This window comes from Nicotiana tabacum, chromosome 8 (assembly GCF_000715075.1).
Source record: "Nicotiana tabacum cultivar K326 chromosome 8, ASM71507v2, whole genome shotgun sequence".
NCBI classification, from domain to species: Eukaryota; Viridiplantae; Streptophyta; class Magnoliopsida; order Solanales; family Solanaceae; genus Nicotiana; species Nicotiana tabacum.
This window is the reverse complement of record NC_134087.1, coordinates 210,603,990-210,626,575: the sequence shown is the minus strand read 5'-3', so window position 1 is coordinate 210,626,575 and position 22,586 is coordinate 210,603,990. Positions and strand designations below refer to the sequence as shown.

Here is a 22,586-nt window from a genome sequence, read left to right as displayed (position 1 = left end):
AAAAAACTATAACAACTGCAGTGAACACAGAATGGTGAGATTATATGAAATGAACTGCCTAGACATAACAGTTACAGGTGCAAGACACACAAAGAAAGAAGAGCTTCCCAGGCAAAGTGCAAACAAGAAGAATTTCTAGAGAAGAAAGAAGTGCAAGGACAAGGAAAAGGAGTCCTAGAGGTCAAAGAAATCAAATTTAATCAAGTAAAATTAAAGCACCGGGCAGCTATGTTACTCGGACTCTCCAAAAATGTTTCCGGATGCGTATCGGATCGTCCAAAAATAGAAATAATGTCTTTTTGGAGGATTCGACACGGGCGCGACATCATTTTGAAGAGTCCGCAACATAGCAGTAGGCCGACAGTCAAAAGATTTTCTGTGTTTGGAGTAGTTTTGGAGCCTAAATTCTTTGTGATTTTCTGTGTTAAATCTTGTCCACTGCTACAAGTGGTTTTGGAGCCTAAATTCTCTCTGTCAAAAGATTTGCTAGCAACATAATAATTTTTTTGTGTTTCTTCTCTACGTCTAAACGACCTTCAGAAAATTTCTGGAAAAGAATTGAATTATCTCTTCTAGGGCTGCGCATGGATTAGATCGGATCGAATTTAGCACATTTCGGATTCGAATTTCGGATTCTACAAAATGCAATCCGAATCCGATCCGAGAAAAAGAGGCAATATAGCATGAAAAATTCATGTTTCTGCAACTATGGTGTCAATATAGCTAAATCCAGCAATTGTAAAGGTAATAACTTGGAGGAAGATGTAAAGGAAGTACTGACTATCCGAAATTAAAGTTAAGTATTTATACATGCCACAATAATTTCGAATTTCGGATCGTATCGGGTTAAAAATATATCAATCCGAATCCGATCCGAATATCAAAAATATTAATAAAAATAATCCGGAATCCGATCCAAATATCCGAAATCCGAAATTGAACGGATCGGTTTGGATTTCGGATATCCGATCCAAATGAACAGCCCTAATCTCTTCTACATCAATCTCAGAATAGCAAAATGGTTTTACTTGGTATAAATCAATCAACTACATCATAGAGGCATTTTTACAGCCTATAAACATGTTCAACTCTGACGTATTAAATGCCACAGACTTGAGGATATAAGATATGTGCATAGAAAAGCGAAAGATTAAAGATACTAACCCAAATAAGTACCATTTTGTCTACATTATTGGACATAAGAGTAGCAGAAAATTACTTCATCTCAAGAAACTGTATAACTATCAAAGTGAAACTAATGTTCCAAATGTAAAACAATGACTCCAAGTTACATTTATTTTCACTCTGCAGGTAAAATCCAATCCCAGGATCTTCTACAATCGAGTTGCACGAGCTACCAATACCTAAAGAAGCAGGCCACTCGATTGGTTGATCCCTAGGAACTGAGAATGTTTATACTTCTGTTCTTATATGGAAGTTCTCAACATTCAAAGCAAGAATCAACCAACAAGTTTACGATGATAATGAGTTATGTACTAGCCTCTTCCTCAGTGGCCAAGCTTTAAACCCCTGCAAAGAATAGTTCAACCCACGCCAATGAGGCCAAATTGCTCCGAACAACTTACAAACTTTCTTTACACCCTCCTCAAAAGAATTGAGAGACATAGAAACTAATAAGCAACTAACTCTCACTAATCAAGACTTGATATCAATTCAATCACATGAAAATTTAACAAGAAAACTAGAAACACCAATGAAGATAGCAGCCATGCAAAAGTAACTATATCTCATAACTGCAAAAACACAATTCATTTTCTTTAGCACCCAAGGGTCTGGCCTAGTGGTCAATGAAGTGGGTTGAGAACCATGAATTCTCAGGTTCAAATTCCAGCAGAGACAACACTAATTAATTTCTTCTCATTTATCCAAGCCTCGGTGGATAGAGTTACATATTGTTGGTGGGAGGTGCCAGGAATCCCGTGAAACTAGTCAAGGTACGCGCAAGCTGGCCCGAACACCATGTTATAGAAAAAACAACTCATTTTCTTCATACTATTTTTCTTGTTTTGGTATGGTGAACCCCATAATCGCAATCCCTCTTCCCCAACCCAACCCCCAAACAAAAACTTCGCAGGAGTCTAGCAGCTCCTTTTCTTTTATACTATTTATCTTGTTATGATATAGAGAAACTTTGCATCAGGCAATGCCTCCCTTGAACCCATTTACTAACTTATGTACGTGTTACAAGTAAGTGAGAGTTGCTCATTCACTATAAAAATGCGAACTTTACCAATTTGATCCAAGTATTTACAAAATTGAACAGCCTATATGTTTGACATAGCAATATGCAAATGCAGCCACCAAAACATGAATAAAGGGGTAAAGCATAAAGTTCAGGAAGTAACAACGGACCTCTTCTTGAATCATTATCATCCAAAAGTCTCTGAACTCTCTTCTTAGCACAGTATTGCCTATCAAAATGCTTTACCTATACATACCAAAAAAGACACAAATAAACACCAATGCACCAAGAAAAAAACTACTCCCTCCGTCCCAGTTTCTGTGAGAGTGTTTGCCTGGACACAGAGTTTAATAATAAAAGAACTACTCATGAAACTTGTGGTCCAAAACAAGTCATAGCCAATTCTGTAACTATAAATCATCTCATTAAAAGTAAAATTAAAAGTTTAAAGTTAAATTACTAGTAAATATAGAAAGGTGTGAAGGGGTGCCTTGGCACAACAATTAAAGTTGTCGTCGTGTGACTAGAAAGTCACAAGTTCAAGCCGGATACAACCTCTTGCAAAAGTGCAAGGTAAGTTCGGTATGTAAGGCCCAATGTGGTCCACCTATTTCCCTAACCACGCACATAGCGGGAGCTCAATGCACCAGACTTTTAAGGTATTTTCCCTTATGGTATCTCGTCCACATTCTGACGATTGGCCGAGCGAATAAGTCAACTTCAAAGTGGATTTGTTGTGCGAAGAGTGCGTTATAACCCGAGGCCGCCTACCTGGTGGAGGCGGCTCATCCGTTGTGGGTAAACGGTGCGACCCTTCCCCGACCCTGCATGAACGGGGATGCTTTGTCCACTAGGCTGCCCTTTGGACAGACTAAAAAGTAAAGAGTGTCATATAAATTGGCATACGAGACTAATATCCCATAATCAATTAGAAAAAAAATTAGAAAAAATTAACCCATTTTCATAAAGTTAGAACTTACCCAAGTGGGTCGACATTGTCTCACATATTCCTCTCTTGTTTTCTTGCATTCAACTGGATATAAAAGCCCAACTGTAGCAATTTCTGTAGGCTTTTTACTCGATTCTTTCTCCAGACATGAATAAAATGCATCTCTTGCCTTTATATTACCAATTCAATAGCTTATATTAGCCTAACCAAGATTGATCAATATGTACATGAAAAAATTAAAAGAAAAAAAATACATATAAATCTTTTGGACCTTAAAAAAATTGTACCTTGTAACAAGATATTCGAGCTTGTGAGAGAACATCTGGATGGATTTTATCAGTGTTTTGTGATGCGTAAGCTTCTAGCGCCATTGACACTAAAGAGGGAGCTAAACGAAAAAGCAAGACATTGAAGAAATGAGAAAATCTACATCTACACCCGTGTGAGTTTTGAATGTGTAATGGCCCAACTTAGTTGGGCCGGGCCTGTACAATGTTTTTTTTTTTTTTTGGTAATTAAAATTTTTATATACTAGGGAAAATATTTACAATCAATACAGAACCCTTACAGATATTCCTATACTTTTCCTCCCTCTCTCGTATTGCTATCCGTCTGTTACTCTATCTATTACGTTGGATAGTAATCCAATCTATTTAGAGCTTTTTCTATTTTACTGTTACTTCTACAATGCACTTCTTGTACAATTAGCTTGCTAATTATTTCCCAGTTCCTCGCTTTGGCTTGAAATAGTCTTGCGTTCCTTTCCTTCCATACAAAGTATACACACCCTGCTAATACAATCTTGATCAGCTCTGTTTTTGCATTCCTACTTTTTGTCTAGTTTTCTGCCCATTTCAGCTCCTCAGACCAGCCATATATGTTCCTGCTAATACCTTGTCAGTTGAGCATCCTCTTCCATAGTTCAGCTGCATATTGGCACTCAAAGAATAGATGTTGTATAGATTCATTTGTCTGTGCGCACAGAGGACATGTTTGATCATTGTGAATACCCCACTTTAACAATCTATCCTTTGTGTACAGTCTGCCATTTGCCACCAGAGTTAGCGTGAATATCCACCTAGGACATCCTACATTGTTGCATACTAATTTTCTCCAACTCGCTTTATTAAATTTTCCTTGCAGTTTATGGTATATGTGCTTGATAGAGCAAGCATCCATCTGCTTGAGATCTTCATAATTATATCCATGATGCTTGGTTCATTTGCACCTCCCATTCATGTTTATTCTTTATGTAGTAGCAGTGCGCCCATTGTATCCATAGCTTGTTCTTTTCTTTGCATAGATTCCAGAATCGCTTGCTTACATTTGCTTTCTTCAATAAACCAATATTCATTACATTAAAACCTCCTGCTAACGTTGGTTGGCATACTTTCTCCCAAGCTAGTAGAGCTTTCTTTGATATGTTGCTATCTTATGTAAAAGGATTTCCCGAGCATGGTTGAGATCAATGTGAAAATCAGAATGCCGAATCCACATTCTTTGGAAACGAAAGACCCCAGGCCTGCGAGTATTATAATCTTCTAAGAAGATTACTAGAGGAGAGTGATCAGAGGATACTCTAGGCAAATGGTCAACTCTGGTGGAAGCAAAACGGCTTTTATATAGAAGCGGGCAGTCCCCATTCAAAAGGATTCTATCTAGTCTGGCCCAGATACAATGTTGACCGGTTTGATTATTGCTCCAAGTCAATTTGCTGTCATTGAAAGCCCAATCAAATAATCCAAACGAGAAAATCATATCTTCAAAGCTCATCACTTCAATAAAGGCATTGAAGTCAGGAGGCCGACCCCCAAGTTTTTTCTAATGGATCCGCAATTACATTAAAGTTCCCCCTACTAGCCACGGGAAGTTAATGCAAGTCGATAGGTCCTTCAATCATCGAGTACACTATCGACTTCCCACACTTATCATGACAACATCACCGATCTTTGGCGCTTATGGGGGGCCCTATCATTGAATTTATTTTTTAAGTTCGTGTGACTACTTCATAAGTAACTACTTTGTCGCATTTTTAAGACATGTCTATATATTATTTTTTTTAACAAGTGCTGGCTATATTCTAATGAGCAGTCCTAAAAGTGGCTATGTAATATCATTTTCCCTTTTTTTGTTTGTTTATGTAAGCGTTATGTTAGCAAAAAAGCTTATAATAATCTTTTGTGGCAAAACTTTTAAGAATTAAAGGTGTATATTCTCTTTAAAAAATATTTATTTCAAAAAATTAAGATGTTTGACTAAGTTAAAAAAAAACTTTTGAAGTTGTTATTCAATTGGTATAATTTTTTTGGAAAAGAGTAGTTTTCTTAAAAGCACAAATAATAGCTATTTTTATTATTTTTAAGGACAAAATTAACAATCACCAGAAATTTATATTTGTCCAATTATCGCAATGGCAAAAACAAAATCTATTTTTCATGCACCATTGAGAATGCATCTATGACCAAAGTCTTCTAAGTATGCTCCCTCTTTCTATTTTGTGATTTTATATATTTACATTACAATTAAAAATTTAATTAATTTCGGGCCATCAAAATGAAAACTTAGGAAGTATTTTTCTCTTTAATATACTTTATACAACATGAATTAATTTGACCCCTAGCCCTTGTCTCCGCTAGTTCTTATTCTTATTTCCTCCGCCCCAATTTATATAGCGGAGTTCAAATTTCAAGAGTGAAACAAAATTTTTACCGTAATTTTTTATAAGCCTTTCAAATATTTTGAATTATTAATTATTGCGACTTATAGTACTTTTTACGTAGTTTTCAAATATTTAAATGTAGCTCTGCCACTCCTGTTGATAGACTACTAGTACAATTTAGCTGGTACTCACCCCCCCCCCCCTCCATTAGCCATAGAGGCAAGTGTCTGGTAGGAGGAATTAGGCATGTGAGTTTCCCTTTTTAGGAAAATATTTTTGAATTTTCATTGAAACTTCTATATAAAAAATAATAATCAAACGGCCATCTTAGAGGTCCCAGATGTACTTAGGTGGCTCTTATTATTACACCATAATGAAGGTAGGGGCGGGAGGGATTCATCCGAACTCTTCTCATTTGTAAATTACATTATGTATATAAAATTAATTGAATCTCCTTTACTTACTCATATGTTTACCTTTTTACTTTTTTGATTTTTATTAGTAAAAGTTCTGACTCTACCACTATTATTATCCAAAAAAAAAAAGATAACTTCTATATATTGATCTCATAGATTCTTTTGCACTATTAAATTAACTAAAATGTAAGTATAAGTAACAAACTCACAATAAGAGAGATTACTAATGTATACGGTCAAAATCATATGCCTCCGATTTATAGGCTCGAGGGTTCGTCCTAGGCCCAAGTCCGGGCGAGGTCGACACTACTAGAAATTCGGCAAAAATTGCCCAAGAAAAACCGACCAACTTTGGTTGGTCAAAAAACGGCAGCGACCATTTGGTCGGTTTTTTAAAATATTTTAATTTTTAATTTTTTTTTACGAAACCGACCAACTTTGGTCGGTTTTCTTTGGCGCAAAAATGAGGGAAACTATTTTTCAGTGCCGCAAAATTTATTTTTCAAGAAACCGGCCAACTTTGGTCGGTTTTTGCAATTAAAATAAATAAAAATTAATATTAAAAAAACCGACCAACTTTGGTTGGTAATTTTATTTTTTAATAAAACCGACCAACTTTGGTCGGTTATTTTCGTGCGAAAATACAATTAAAGAGTATAAATAAAAAATAAGACAATCTTAAAAAAAAATGCACCAATGGTCTAGTGGTAGAATAGTATCCTGCCACAGTACACACCCTGGTTTGATTCCCAGATAGTGAATCTTTTGATTACATAATTAAAATACCGACCAACTTTTATCGGAGAATACCGACCAACTTTGGCCGTTTTTTTTTGCAATTTTTTTTTGAATTTAATTGACCGACCAACGTTGGTCGGTAATTTCCAACCAACTTTGATCGGTATATTAAAACGACCATCAAAATATCGTCCAAGCGTATTTGGTCGGTAATTGGCCATAACCGACCAAAGTTGGTCAGTTTTTTGGTCGGTATTTACCGAATTTCTAGTAGTGCGAGTTTGAGACCAGACTCGAGCTCAAAGACAGAGTGCAATGCCCGGAGGTAGGAGTACGAGGAAGACCGAAGCCGAGTATGCTTGACCCCGAAATAATACCGTTATAGATTTGTAACATAATGAGTTAGATTCTTGCCACGTCCCCAAGATCATGGCGCAAATCCCGGAATAGGATTGTACGATTTCGTACTAGGCAGTTAGACAGATGTGTCAAGAATATTCCTTACTGTAAATAGAAATATTCCTTATTTAGAGTTCTCATATTATATAAAAGGGACCCCAATCATTTGTAAGATTATCTGATCATTGAGCAAAGAATATACTCTCTACTTTTTGCCTATTGTTCATGAGAATTGTCCTTTACATTTATTGTTCTTACTTTATTGCTCTTAATCCATTTCGAGGTCACTACTGCTGCGTAACATTGGTTTGATTTACTTGTTTCTTTCATTTTTACTTCATTTTTCTTGATTATTAATTGGTAATGAACTATATCACATATCTTTAAAATCACAAATCAAGTTTAATTGTTACTCGTATTTTCGAGGTAAACAGTTTGGCGTCAACCGTGGGACTAAAGATAATAGTGATTATTTCATTACTGATTCTCATTACACACGTTATTTTTTACACTTTTTCTTGTCAAGAATTTTTAATTCTCATGCTAAAACATGTCTAGCTCACAAAACGCACCTATTCATGATAACGAAGGTCTTGGAGAAAATAACAGTATGGGGTCGGTGTACCACCAATAAACCTTGAGGAAGTGCCAAATATGGAACCTATTGATGTTAGTTCACACAATGCTCTAAACGCAGATTCAGGCACAGACCCTAGAGAGAATGTACGCATGGGGGCTCGATCTAGTGGCCAAGGAGCACAGGGAATGGGAGCGGGGGAATCAGCCCCCAAGTGATATTCGATATGCTGCAAGCTCAGCAAATCGCCATGGCTCAACTTCAAAGTCAGAATATGACTCCGAGTATAGCTGAACCAGAAAATACTCGCCGTGCTGAACCAGCGCAAAAGAGGTCAAACGAAAATGACTTGGAGATTGACCCCGCCATCATGAGAATGCTCGAAGAGCTCACTAAGAGGATCGAGTTCGGGGAAAAGAAGATTGAAGAAAATGACAAAATGGTGGAGATTTACAACTCCCGTGTTGATCAAATACCGGGGGCACCTTCGGTCTTGAAAGGTTTAGATGTCAAAAAGTTCATACAAAAACCATTCCCCGCAAGTGCGGCTCCGATGCCTATTCCCAAGAAATTTTGCATGCCCGATATACCCAAATATAACGGGACAACCGACCCTAACGAGCATATTACTTCATACACTTGTGGGATCAAAGGAAATGACTTGAATGACAATGAGATCGAATCGGTCTTGTTAAAAAAGTTTGGGGAAACGTTGTCAAAAGGAGCTATGATTTGGTATCACAACTTAGCTCCTAACTCTATCGACTCGTTCGCTATGTTAGCAGATGCCTTAGTGAAAGCACACGTCGGGTCCATAAAGGTAGCCACGAGAAAATCAGACGTCTTCAAAATAAAACAAAGGAACGACGAGATGTTAAGGGAGTTTGTGTCCAAGTTTCAGATGGAATGAATGGAATTACTGTCGGTCTCCGATGACTAGGCAGTACAAGCTTTTATGCAGGGCTTAAACGAGCAAAGTTTGATTGCATCTCGATAGTTAAAATAGAACTTGATCGAATATCCAGCTGTGACATGGTCAGATGTGCACAATCGTTACCAATAAAAAATTAGGGTCGAGGACGGCAGTTGTAAGCCCCCACAGGTTCAGTTTATCCTAACAGATTCGCAGCCAAGCCCAGAGGGACACAGACCGAGAATCGAGATTCAACAAAGAACAATATCAGCCATATGTCGATCGGAGAAACAATGGTCCAGGTCGTAACGCTCCTCAGAATGATCAGAGGAACGATCGAGGCCAAAATTCTCGAGGACTTATGAGTAAGAGCAGGTATGATAAACATACCGACCCAGCCGAGGCTCCTCGATTATTAGAGTTCAACTTCAGCATAGATGCGCCGGGAATTGTCTCAACTATTGGAAGAATCAAAGACACCAAGTGGGCCATGCCTATACAGACCGATCCTTCTCAAATAAACCCGAACTTGATGTGCAAATACCATGGCACACATGGTCATAAAATCGAAGATTGCAGGAAACTAAGGGAGAAGGTAGCGTGGCTGTTCAACGATGGCCACCTTCGAGAATTCCTAAGTGATCAGGATAAGAATTATTTTTGGGATAGAGATGCAAGGAAAAATGAGCAAAAAGAACCACAACATATAATCCACATGATCATTGATGGAGTTCATGTCCCTCAGCGGCCTGTATTCAAACGCACCAAAGTATTAATCACCAGAGAAAAACAGACTCGGAGCTATGTGCCCGAGGACGTCTTATCATTCCGTGACGAGGAAGCAGAAGGCATATCTCAACCTCACAATGACGTCCTGGTAATCTTTATCCTTTAAAATAAAATTCAAGTTAAACGTGGTTTAGTGGATTCAGGTAGCTCAACAAACATAATCAGATTGAGGGTCATGGAACAACTCGACCAACAAGATCAGATTGTACTTGCATCCTAGGTCCTGAATAGCTTCAACATGGCAAACAAAATAATAAAGGGAGAGATTATCTTGCCAGTAAATGTAGCTGGGACCATACAAGACACTAGATTCCATGTCATCGAAGGTGACATGAGGTATAACGCACTTCTCGGGAGACCATGGATACACAACATGAGAGCAGTGCCTTCAACCCTTCACTAGATGATGAAATTCCCAATAGAGGAAGGAGTGAAAACAGTTTACGGAGAGCAACATGCTTCAAAAGAGATGTTTGCAATCGAGGAAGTGGTGCCGATACCAGAACCTTTGACCTTGGAGAAATCGAGCACCGAAGGTAAAAAAGGCGGCCAAATACCAATCACCGCCTCCAACCTCGATGGAGTCGGAGCAATAGGTAATCAAAGACGAAGGTGAGGATTTCCTTACTCCTTGAACCTTCATCATTCTCGAAGAATCTGATGCAACCAAATCAACAATCGAGGAGCTAGAGCAGGTCGTTTTGAGAGAAAACATGCCCGAGAGAAAGGTATACCTAGGAACGGGATTGACCATCGAACTCATGAAAAAACTCATTCAATTTCTTATTGATAATGTGGATTGCTTTGCTTGGTCCCATTTAGATATGGTAGGGATTCCACCGGAAATCACCACGCATCGGTTGAGCACCGATCCCAGGTTTAAACCGGTAAAACAAAAAAAGGAGGCCATAGGTAAAGTACCCCGTGTGATTAGCCAACGTAGTTGTAGTTCCTAAAAAAGGAAACAAACTCAGAATGTGCGTAGATTATAAGGACTTGAACAAAACATGTCCAAAAGATTCTTTCCCCTTGCCAAACATCGATCGTATGATCAATGTCATGGCTGGCCATGAGATCCTAACTTTTCTCGGTGCCTACTCCGGGTATAATCAGATTCAGATGAACCCGGAGGACCAGGAAAAGACTCCGTTTATTACTAAGTTTGGAACTTATTGTTACAACGTAATGCTCTTTGGGCTAAGAAATGTAGGAGCTACATACTAACGCCTAGTTAACAAAATGTTCGAAGAACAAATAGGTAAAACAATGGAAGTTTACATTGATGATATGTTGGTTAAGTCTCTGCGCGCAGAGGACCATTTAGTTCATTTGCAGGAAACATTTGCAATTTTGATAAAATATAACATGAAGCTTAACCCGGAGAAATGCGCCTTCTGAGTCGGCTCGGGTAAGTTCCTCGGCTTTATGGTGTCAAATCGGGGAATCTAAATTAACCCCGATAAGATCAAGGCGATCGAGGATATCACGATCATGGATAGTGTGAAGGTCGTGCAAAGGTTAACAGGTCGAATAGCTGCTCTAGGTCAATTCATTTCGAGGTCATCGAATCAGAGTCACAGGTTCTTTTCCTTGCTCAAGAAGAAAAAGGACTTCGCATGGACCCTGGAATGTCAGCAAGCCTTAGAAGAATTGAAGCAATATTTATCGAGCCCACCTTTGCTTCAAACCCCGAAGGTAGATGAAAAACTTTACCTATATTTGGCAGTGTCCGAGATAGCGGTAAGCGAAATGCTAGTTCGAGAAGAGCTAGGTACGCAATTCCCTGTTTATTATGTAAGCCAAACTCTAGGAGATGCTGAAACTAGGTACCCCCACTTAGAAAAATTTAGCACTTGCATTGATAAGCGCATCTCGAAAGTTAAAACCATATTTTCAATGTCATCCTATATGTGTATTAACCACTTACCCCCTTCGAAATGTTTTGCATAAGCCCAAGTTATCGGGCCGATTGGCCAAATGGGTCGTCGAACTTAGCGGGTACGATATCGAATATCAACCTCGAACCGCCGTCAAGTCTCAAATCCTAGCTGACTTCGTAGCTGATTTTGCACCGACCCTCATACCCGAAGTGGAGAAATAACTCGTGCTAAGTTCGGGTACATCATTGGGGGTATGGACCCTTTTTATGGACGGTGCCTCACATGTGAAAGGGTCCGGGCTTGGCATTGTCTTGAAGCCACCCGCGGGTGATACCATTAGGCAATCTATCAAAACTTCTAGATTGACTAACAATGAGGCAGAGTATGAGGCCATGATTGCAGGTCTCAAGCTAGCTAAGAGTTTGGGAACGGAGGTCATCGAGGCCAAATGCGACTCTTTATTGGTGGTGAACCAAGTAAACAAGAGTTTCGAGGTTCGAGAAGATAGAATGCAAAGATACTTAGATAAACTACATGTAACATTGCATCGCTTCAAGGAATAAACCCTCGATCATGTGCCTTGAGAGCAAAATAGTGAAGCCGATGCACTTGCTAATTTGGGATCCTTGGTCAACAAAGATGACATCATCCCGGGGACCATCGTCCAACTATCAAGGTCTGGGGTTGAAGAGGGTCATGCTGAGATAAATTCAACAAGTTTGACTTGGGACTGGAGGAATAAGTACATCGACTATTTGAAAAATGGAAAGCCCCCATCGGATCACAAAGAATCGAGGGCTCTACGAACCAATGCTGCTAGGTTCGCCCTAGATGAATATGGAACATTATATAGAAGAACGTTCGATGGGCCATTGGCGGTATGTTTGGGGTCGGGGGATGCCGGTTATGTTCTTCGAGAAATCCACGAAGTCACTTGTGGGAATCACTCCAGCGCCGAGTTTTTGGTTCGCAAAATCATCAGAGCAGGTTACTACTGGGATAACATGGAAAAAGATACTAAAGAATTTGTCAAAAATGTGATAAGTGTCAACGATTTGCGCCGATGATCCACCAGCCCGGAGAACAACTTCATTCGGTCCTATTACCGTGGCCTTTCATGAAATGGGGAATGGATATAGTCAGCCCTCTACCAACGGGCCCAGTTAAAGCTAAATTTATTTTGTTTATGACTAATTATTTTTCTAAATAGGTGGAAGCACAAGCCTTGGAGAAGGTCAGAGAAAAGAAGTTATTAACTTCATCTAGGACCACATCATATGCCGGTTCGGGATATCCACCGAGATTGTATGTGACAATGGAAAACAATTCATCGGCAGCAAGGTGACGGAATTCCTCGAGGCACATAAAATAAAGAGGATTTTATCGACTCTATACCACCCAACTGGAAATGGACAGGCAGAGTCAACAAACAAAACTATCATTCAAAACCTGAAGAAAAGGTTAGACGATGCGAAGAGAATATGGAGAGAAATTTTACCCAAGGTCCTTTGGGCATATTGGACGACATCGAAGTCTAGCACGGTGGCAACCCCGTTTTCTTTAGTATATGGATTCGAGGCCCTAATCCCTGTTGAGGTCGGAGAACCCAGCATCAGGTTTCGACATGAATCGGAGGAATCAAACCACGAGGCTATGAACACTAGCCTTGAGCTATTAGATGAAAAACGAGAGGCAGCACTTGTTCGGATGGCCGCACAAAAGCAAAGAATCGAGAGGTACTACAATAGAAGGACCAACCTTCGACATTTCGGAGTCGGGGACTTAGTTCTACGAAAAGTCATCCTCAATACTCGAGACCCGAATGAAGGGAAACTAGGCCCGAATTGGGAAGGACAATATCGAGTCCTCGGAGTTGTTGGAAATTGATCTTACAAACTTAGCATGATGGAAGGTGAACAACTGCCAAACAATTGGAATGTATCCTTACTCAAACGATACTACTGCTAAGGTATGACTTTATCATTTTGTCCATCTGAGTTTGAAACAAAGTCATGGCAGATTTTCGATCGAAGCTATCGAAGGCATACGATCTTGAAGGAACCCTTTTTACACGAAGGCCTTAGGTTTTAAAGCATGCATTGCTCTCATTTTCCCTTAGATCAGATTTTGTCCCAAATGGGTTTTACCGACGAGGTTTTTAATGAAAACTCAACAGTATCCAAGGCTTCTTTTCAGTCAACCTCAAATACTGGAGGGCATAACACTCGGAGGTTATATTTTTGAGAAAAATACTTCACGCCTAAGAGAGCCTCGATAGGAGAACTTTGTAATTGTCCAAGGGGTCAAATGAACCGTGTCCATATAGAATAGTCGAGCCCCGACGACAAAACATGTACTTAGTAACAACTTGAAGAAGCATACTGTTTATACCCGACGGCAAAACACTTTGTGTTTTAAAGAAGTCTACTATTATACGAGCTCTACACTTATAATCCTACGGGAAACGGCTCAAGAGCCAAAATACAAAAGCACCATTGAATACTCAGAATCATAAGACCTCAAAGAGGCATTCGCTCGAAACAAAGGCTAAGGCCAATATACTCGGGGACTAACTTTTCGGACAAGTTCGAAAAGTTATTGGGAAACAAGTCCAAGTGGCATACCCGAAGGCTACGACCATATTAAAGACTACGGTCGTATAAAAAGGCTACGGCCAAAATAATGCGGCTCGGAGATGTACGACTTCTGCCATAAATTAAAGGCCTTCAAACACTTTGAAAAAACTTGTTAAATCAGGCTACCCTCGGCAAAAACAAAATATAAAGGGCTTCGATAAATTCAGCCCTCAAATAATTTAAAGGCTTCGATAATATCAGCCTTCGAAAAAACCTCAATAGGTATTCGATTATCATTACACAAACAAGTTACTAATAAGGTTCTGATACGTTGAACCCTGGAAAAACCCAACGGGTACAAAAAATACATGTTAAGGCATACAAAATTTTCACTAAGTCTTTTAGCCGAAAAGAGAAAAAAATTATAGCCACTTTAGAGGCCGAATCGGCCCAACTTAAAGAACCTAAAGGCCAACTTAAAAGAGCTTAAGGGCCAAAAACATATAGAGTTCGAGACCTCGTACTCACTCAACTCGGACCCAAGAGTCCCATTGCTTCGAGCTCGCATCAAATCGATTTAAGCTTAGCTCGAGGATTACCTAAAACCTTAAGGAGTATTATATTGATCAATAAAAACCTAAGGGTTTATTATGTTATGAGTCTAAACCAATGCTCGGACTGATCATTTAAGTTACACAATTAATTTTTTTCACAAATGAAGACAAAATGAGATTCAACACAAAGCCATAACTGAAACAAATAGGTCCTTTTGTATTTCCAAAGAGATGTTTGCAAAAGATATTTACAATACCTACGAGGGGTCCTTACACAAAAACAAAGTAAAGAAACCTAAAACTACTCCAGGGCTGTATCTTCGGCAGCTGCATCTCCGGGAGTCGCGCCTTCGAGAGCCTCATCTTCGAGGCCTTCATCTTCGTCTCCCCCACTATCGGAGTCACTGGTTGAATTCTCATCATTATAATGCAAAGCGACGGCCTCTTCTTCCAAATTATTTGCCTTTTCAATATCGGCCGAGAGATCGAAATCGCGAGCATGCACCCCCTCGAGGGTCTCTCTTTGGGACTATCGCCTAGTGTGGTCAAGTGCACATGATAACTTGACTTTAACCGCAACAGAGATATCTTTTTCCCGGGTGTTATCTGCTTCAACGTCAACTCGGTACGAAGATATGATTGCCTCAGCGTCAGATTTGGCCTTAGCCAGCTCAACAGCGGATTTAGCTTTAAGCTCCTCGATTTCGTGGCCTCGAGATAGGATGTCCTCCTTCACACTTTGAAACTAGCGTTCGAGTGAAGCCGACTGCTCCCAAATAGTTTCTTTCTCAGAGGCGAGACTGTCCATGCCCTGCCTCCACCCCAGGGTCTCGGCCTCCTTCATCTTGAGCTCCTCTCGGAGCTGCTCCACCAACTCGCCCTTTTTGTTGAAACTGCAAAGTAAGAATGTTAAAAGACTGATCGAGCAAATCCATAACAAAACTTTAGTGGGAATATTACCTTTTTAGTAAGCTCGATCTTATCTCGGCGAGCCTTTGCCAGTTCAGCTCGAAGATCGTTGATCCCCTCCTCTTTCTTGACATAGAGGATTTTAATATTGTCCCTCTCTTCTGAGATCTTCTTAAGCTCGATCTCACATCGAGCAAGCTAAGTTTGAGACTTGGAGAATGATTTCTTATGGAGCACGACGGCCTTCCCAAAAAGGGATAGGTTAGACTCAAAACTACAAGGATAAAACACAAGCGTGATTTCAAAAAACAAAAACTTACTTGTTTGAAGAGCCGTAGGGCCTCATCGAAAATAAAACAAGCATATGGGTTGGGGCCATCCTCGATCCCAGTAAGGAATTCTCGAAAAATATCATGCCCTTCGTGCCTCGTTCCAACATCGGGAGTCTCCATGGCGTGGGCATCTCGGAATTGCCCCTTGGATAAGACCAGGCCCTGCGGCAAGTCGTCTATGTTGATTACCCCAAGCATTTCACTTGGGATATTATCTTGTCTTTGAAGAGCCTCGGGGTTAGGCTCTTCTAGCTCATCCACCAAGCGTCCCTCGAGGTGAGTCACGCCTTTTTCACCTGATGACTCGGGGACTTTGCTCGAGCTCCCGTCAGAAATTTTTTCAGTTCAAGACCGAACCGCCTCTTCCACCATCGGTTCAACAGCCTTCGAAGCGTCATAGCTTCCTCTTTCACAAGCTACCAACAGGCAATCATCATCATCATCATCTTCTTCTTCCTGGTCCCGGAGGCGTTGGACCGTTTCTGGAGATAAGGCCACAGTATAGGCCTTAGGCTTTCGAGCCGTGCTCTTTTTCGGCTTCAGCGTATTTGCAGACGACCCCCTCTTTCTCTACTTTTCTTTGGGAGGCTTTGGGATCTCTCCTTCATCAGGTAGGGGCAGCCGTATTTTGATAGTGTCTCCGAGACCTGCATAAATATGAAGTAAGTATTTCATTGAGAAACACAAGTAAGCAAACAAGAAAACTCACCGTGGTTTTTTGCCTCCCATCGGCCCTTAGCTAAATTGCGCCAGCAACGCTCCGCATATGAAAAAGTAGAGGCAAGTTTGCGTACCCAACCTTCGAGGTCCAAGATCACTCCAGGAAACCAAGCGACAGCTGCACCATCGGGGAGGGGTTATATCGAGAAAAAGATAAAATCATGAAAGAAAAAGGGAAGCAAGGTATAAAGTTACTATGTATTTACGTTTCATGTTCCATTCCTCGGGGAATGGAATCCTCTCAGCAGGAATAAGGTCAAAGGTCCTGACTCGAACAAACCGGCTCATATACCTCAGTCTTTGTCCTCATCGATGCTGGAGAAGAGAGATTTCGAGGATCGGCGTTGCAGTTTTATCAAGCCACCTCGGTACAGTCGAGTATTATACAACCTGATTAAATAGTCGAGGGTGAAAGGCATCCCCTCGGCCTGGCTCGAGAAGAACCTGATCAAATGAACGATTCGCCAAAATGAAGGGTGATCTGGCCAAGCGTCACTTGATATCATTGGCAGAAATCGAGAATAACTGGATCTATGGGACCCAGAGCTAGATTTGCGGGGCCCAGCATGAATGGGTAGGTGTACACGCTTAAGTACCTCACTTTATGGGTAATGATGTCCTCTTCTGGGGATGGAATCACCACATCTTTATTATCCCAGTTGCAATCCTTTTTTACATGCTCAAGCTCATCCTTGGTTATCAAATAGATGTATCGAGACATGGGCTCACATCGGTCTGGTGTCGATACATGTTTTTCAATTTTGAAATCGGATGTTATTTCACATGGCAGGGGAATGCACTCCTCGATGCGAGGTGTCACCACCGGTTTACTTCTAGATGGCTGTGATGACGAAGAGGCTTTTTCTTGTTGGGGAACGATTTTGGATGTTTTATCCATTGTGGTTCAAGTAAAGAAGAAAAGGTTGATGATGGAGTAAAGAACAAATTGAGAGAAGTGTGATCTCACGAAAGTTGAAGGAGCTAACAAGATTTGGGAACAAATTGAGAAGTAAAGTTTGCAAAATTATGAAGTTGGCCTATTTATAGAAGTCACTTAAGCGTATTGGGAAGTCAAAAGGTTGACCGTCAGCCGCCTCAAATTAATGACCAACGAAATTGTGCAGACGCGACCTTTCAATCACTTCAGACGCTGATATCACGAGATTGGCAACGTGATCGAGACATCGAGGAGATCGAGATTCTAGTCATTTCTTATCATCTTATTCCAGAAACGCGGGGACTATCTGTATACGGTCAAAATCATATGCCTCCGATTTATAGGCTCGAGAGTCCATCCTAGGCCCAAGTTTGGGCGAGTTCGAGTTCGAGACCAGACTCAAGCTCAAAGACAGAGTGCAATGCCCGGAGGTAGGAGTACGAGGAAGATCGAAGCCGAGTATGCTCGACCCCGAAATAGTACCGTTATAGATTTGTAACAGAATGAGCTAGATTCCTGCCACGTCCCCAAGATCATGGCGCAAATCCCGGAATAGGATTGTACGATTCCGTACTAGGCGGTTAGACAACTGTGTCAAGAATATTCCTTACTGTAAATAGAAATACTTCTTATTTAGGGTTCCCCTGTTATATAAAAGGAACCCCAATCATTTGTAAGATCATCTAATTATTGAGCAAATAATATACTCTCTACTTTTTGCCTACTGATCATCAGAATTGTCCTTTACATTTATTGTTCTTACTTTATTGCTCTTAATCCATCTCGAGGTCACTGAGCTCGAGGTCACTACTGCTTAGTAACATTGGTTTGATTTACTTGCTTCTTTCATTTCTGCTTTATTTTTCTTGATTATTAATTGGTATTGAACTATATCACATATCTTTAAAACAACAAATCAAGTTTAATTGTTACTCATATTTTCGAGGTAAACAACTAACCTGACAAATAAAACGTATATTATAAATATTATGTCCACTATCAGTGTTTGTTATAGTAATTGTACCATCTTCATTATGCACAATATATGTACGATTTTTGATGCATTCAGTGCCTACTAGCATGAATTAAACATAGTCAAAAGTAAAAAATATATTGTTGTAATTTGCTGTCACGTATTATCACGTATTAAATATCTTATCTGTCAGGTATGTAAATTAAATCAAGAAAGATAATGTCTTCAACAATGCTTTGAACTTACTTACTTAAATTTAAAAAGCCTTTTACACACACTCTCTCTCTCTTTGATATAACATAATTGGCAAAGAACATTCAACTAATTAATTACATTCAATTTGTTATAAGTGAAAGTGTTTGTATAACAGTCCATAGATAGTTAGCGGTTAATCTCAAAAGTACTGTTTTTGTGGAACTTTCTTAGCAAAATCCAACATTAAAATGGGAGGATAAAGTTAGGGTCCATAGACGTATGGCTGCTTATAGGGTGAATTGAGTGGATATTTACGCTTAACGAATTGATTTATTAGTTATTGGTTTGTAAATATACTAATCCGCTAGCCACTCGATAAGATATCAGGTGATTGGTATCGGCGGGTTAACGGTTATTGGGCGGTTATCGAGCGGTTTATCAGCTAAATCAAATAGACAATGAAAATTGCATAAATAAGCAAGACAATAAACAATAGATAGACAATTCAATCATAATCACACTGACAAGTGAGGCTTGCTCAGTTGGTAAAAACACCTCCACCTACGATCGTTAGGTCCTGGGTTCGAGTCACCATGGAGGGGAAGTGTGGATACACTATAGATCCTCCTAATTTGGGAGGAAAAAAAGTCATAATCACACTATAGTAGACTAATGACTATGTTGCTGAGATTTAGGAAATAAGAAATTAGGGTTTCAAATAATGGAAAAGATACTTTATATACATAGGGGTAAAAATATGAATATAATAATTCTTAGCGGTTAATGGTTTATCCGATAAGAAAATTGAGTAATTCATACCCAAACCGATAAACCATTAATTATAAAATTTCAATCTATTCACCAACTATTACCGATAAGCTAATAAACCATTTTTACGGTTTAGTTATCAATTACGGTTCAATTTTGAACAATCCTACATATACGTGAGAATTCGAGGTAAAACTATTGAGACGCCTTTTGTGTTAAAGTTCAAGAGAATAAAATTGTGACGTCTAAAAACCTTGAGATGATTACTGCAAATAATATCTTTACAATTGGATCTCAAGGGTCAGTTTAACTAAAAATAGAGTAACAATAAACATACTCAATGTAATTCCATAAGGGTTCGTTCGGTGTTAGAGATAAGGTGAGATAAGATGTGAGATTAAATTTATATTGTGTTTGGTTGGCGGTATAAATTTATTCTGGGTATAAATTTATACCTCCAACCAAACAAGATATAAATTTAATCCCAGACTTAATCCATGATATCCCATCTTATCCCACTTTATTCCATCAAATGTGGAATTATTTTATCCCATCTCTCATGTGGTATAAATTAGTTCTGGGATTATAATCCTGCATTAAAATTCCGGGATAATTTAGTTCGCTTACCAAACGACCCCTAAGTAGAATATGGGGAAGCTAATGTATAAGAAGACCTTATTCCTGTCTTGTGAAAGTAGAGAAGTTGTTTCCGATAAACTCGACTCGAGGAAAGCGTAATCACAACATTTTAAAAAAGATTGAGTAGTAATTACTGGTTTCCGAGGAGCCCGGCCAATCACTACCTTGGATAAAGTGATTAACTTCAGCCTGGCCAATCACTGTTTTGGATAAAGTTATTAATTAACTTAAGCCATTGGTTAGAGTGATTGACTTAATCTTTTTAGTAGTCACTACTAGGTGAAGCCTTTTTTTTGTATTTGTAGTACCCCAGATGAAAATTCTCTGAATTTTGTCTATGTGCTTGAGGATTTTGGTGGGAAGGAAATTATATTGCATAATGTGATTGGGTATGCTATTGAGGACAGAGTTTGCTAGGGTAACCCTACCTGCCATACTTAGGAAATTTGTTTTCCAAGAGGATAGTCTAGTAGACGTATTGTCCAAGATGAATTGATAGTCCGAAGATTTAGGTTTTGTGTTGGTGATTGAAAAACTAAGTATTTACCAAATGTCTTACTGATTTTAATACCAAACAGTTCTGCTAGGTATTTAGAGGTAGCAGGTGTGCAATTCTTAGAAACTAAAATTTTTGATTTAGAATTATTGATCTTTTGACCTGAAAGGGAGCAAAAGTAATTGAGGCATGAAAGAATAGTGTTTGGATCGTTGTTATCTATGTTGCACATCAGAAATATAGAATCAATGCATAGTTTTTGGAGCTCTTATTGATACCCTCTTTCGCAAACCGAACATCATTCAAGAGTCTTCTTCCTTGAGTGAAACTAAAACATGAATCCAATATTGTGGTAAATATTACGCCATTACTATTTCAAATACATGGATTGAAAAGGGTAACCTTGGGTAGCTAGGGGTCACATGAAACAAAAGTTATGAATTTATATAAGCAAATATAGAGGAATACCATAAAGTATCTTAATAATATCCATAACCTCATGCTTTTCATAACTCCCAAATATTTAAAATGAGATAAATCATCATAAATTTACCCATAAAAGAGTAACGTAATATTGATACATATTTAAACATTTCATTAAATTGGCACGTAAAGAGGAATCGGAAGTTTCAAAAATTGACTTTTGGGATTCTTAAAATGAATCAAAAGGAAAAAGTCATGTTTCATGTTTTTTTTAAAAAGGTGAAATATCTTTTGAAAACTCATGTCCAAACAAATTTTCATCTTCAAACCAAACTTCACCCAAATAAATTTTTTTAAAACAAGTTTGAGAATCTATGGTCAGACGTTAGCGTAGTTTCCAACTTTTGAATATGTCCTTTCATCAGGGGAGACATAAATCTTGCACCCTAATCTAACGGTCAATGTCCTCCGAAAAGTCAAATCGCACTATAAATGCGAAAAAAAAAAAACAAACTTAGAAGTAGTTTTATCAGTTCGTCTATCCCTAATAATTAATTCTCGTTGAAGAGGCTCATACACGAAAAAATACGAATAATACTCGAAGATGATATATTCAATTAATTGAAATTTAGAGGCTAAAATTTCATCTCTACCTCTATCATCAATAGGTAGTAATGCAGGGATCATTTATGCGAAGATTACCGTGAAGGAATTCTTAAAAAATGATTAATATTGAGAAGATTATAATACATGAATTACTATTTTAATTGTTTTTTGGGTCTATAAATGGTTTAAATACTGCATTGTTAAAACCAATCGCTGCATTATTTAGCCGGCCTTTATTTTTATTTCAAAGGCAGATGTAGTGCAACATATGAATTTATTTCGAATTTGGTTCATATCATGTATGTGTAATGTGTCTTAAAAAAAACACTAGATAAGTATAAGTAATAGATTAGAAACCTAGCAAATCAAATAAGTTAGTACTAGAATTCTATACTCGAACCCTTAATTCAAGATTTTCATCTACTTTTTATTATGCGCTCAAGCGAGATTTTATAGAGAAACTAATTACTCATAATCATCACACAAACGACCCCTTAATTGTTATGACACGTGGCCTTCTAATATTCGGCTCAAAGTATGTATATGTACATGTGTGTGTGTATATATATATATATAGCCTCACATTTTACTCGTGTTTCGTAGAGTTCGAATGTGAAATATATTGACTTATGCTAATTCGTGGTGTTTTTATGTGTAGGAATAATCTAGAGGCAATATGGGACGAAAGGTGCAAGATTGGAGCCAAAAAGGAGAAAAAATGGAAAATGGCCATTTGTAGCGCCACATGTAGCATGGGGCGCTACCTGTGGCCCAGTTTTCAGAACCTCAAAATCCTAGCGCCAGGGCTAGCGCCTCATGCTACCCTGGACGCTGGGTGACGGGAAAGTATCCTACTTCGTCCGGGACAAGGTTATTTCGACCCAAGACGGCCCTAACTTGTATAAAAGCAAGTCTAAACCTATTCTGGAGGGGGA

General features: G+C 38.9%; 1 protein-coding gene across 1 annotated transcript; it reads right to left on the bottom strand.

The window, feature by feature from the left end:
* Nucleotides 1-1,013: 1,013 nt before the first annotated feature.
* LOC107786851 (uncharacterized) lies at nt 1,014-3,598 on the bottom strand. Its single transcript, XM_016608349.2, has 4 exons — nt 3,440-3,598; nt 3,184-3,321; nt 2,374-2,449; nt 1,014-1,530 (listed from the first exon to the last, which is right to left on the bottom strand). Exons 1-4 carry the CDS (start codon nt 3,521-3,523, stop codon nt 1,523-1,525), a joined length of 306 nt encoding a protein of 101 aa, XP_016463835.1. The 5' UTR covers nt 3,524-3,598; the 3' UTR covers nt 1,014-1,522.
* Nucleotides 3,599-22,586: the final 18,988 nt, after the last annotated feature.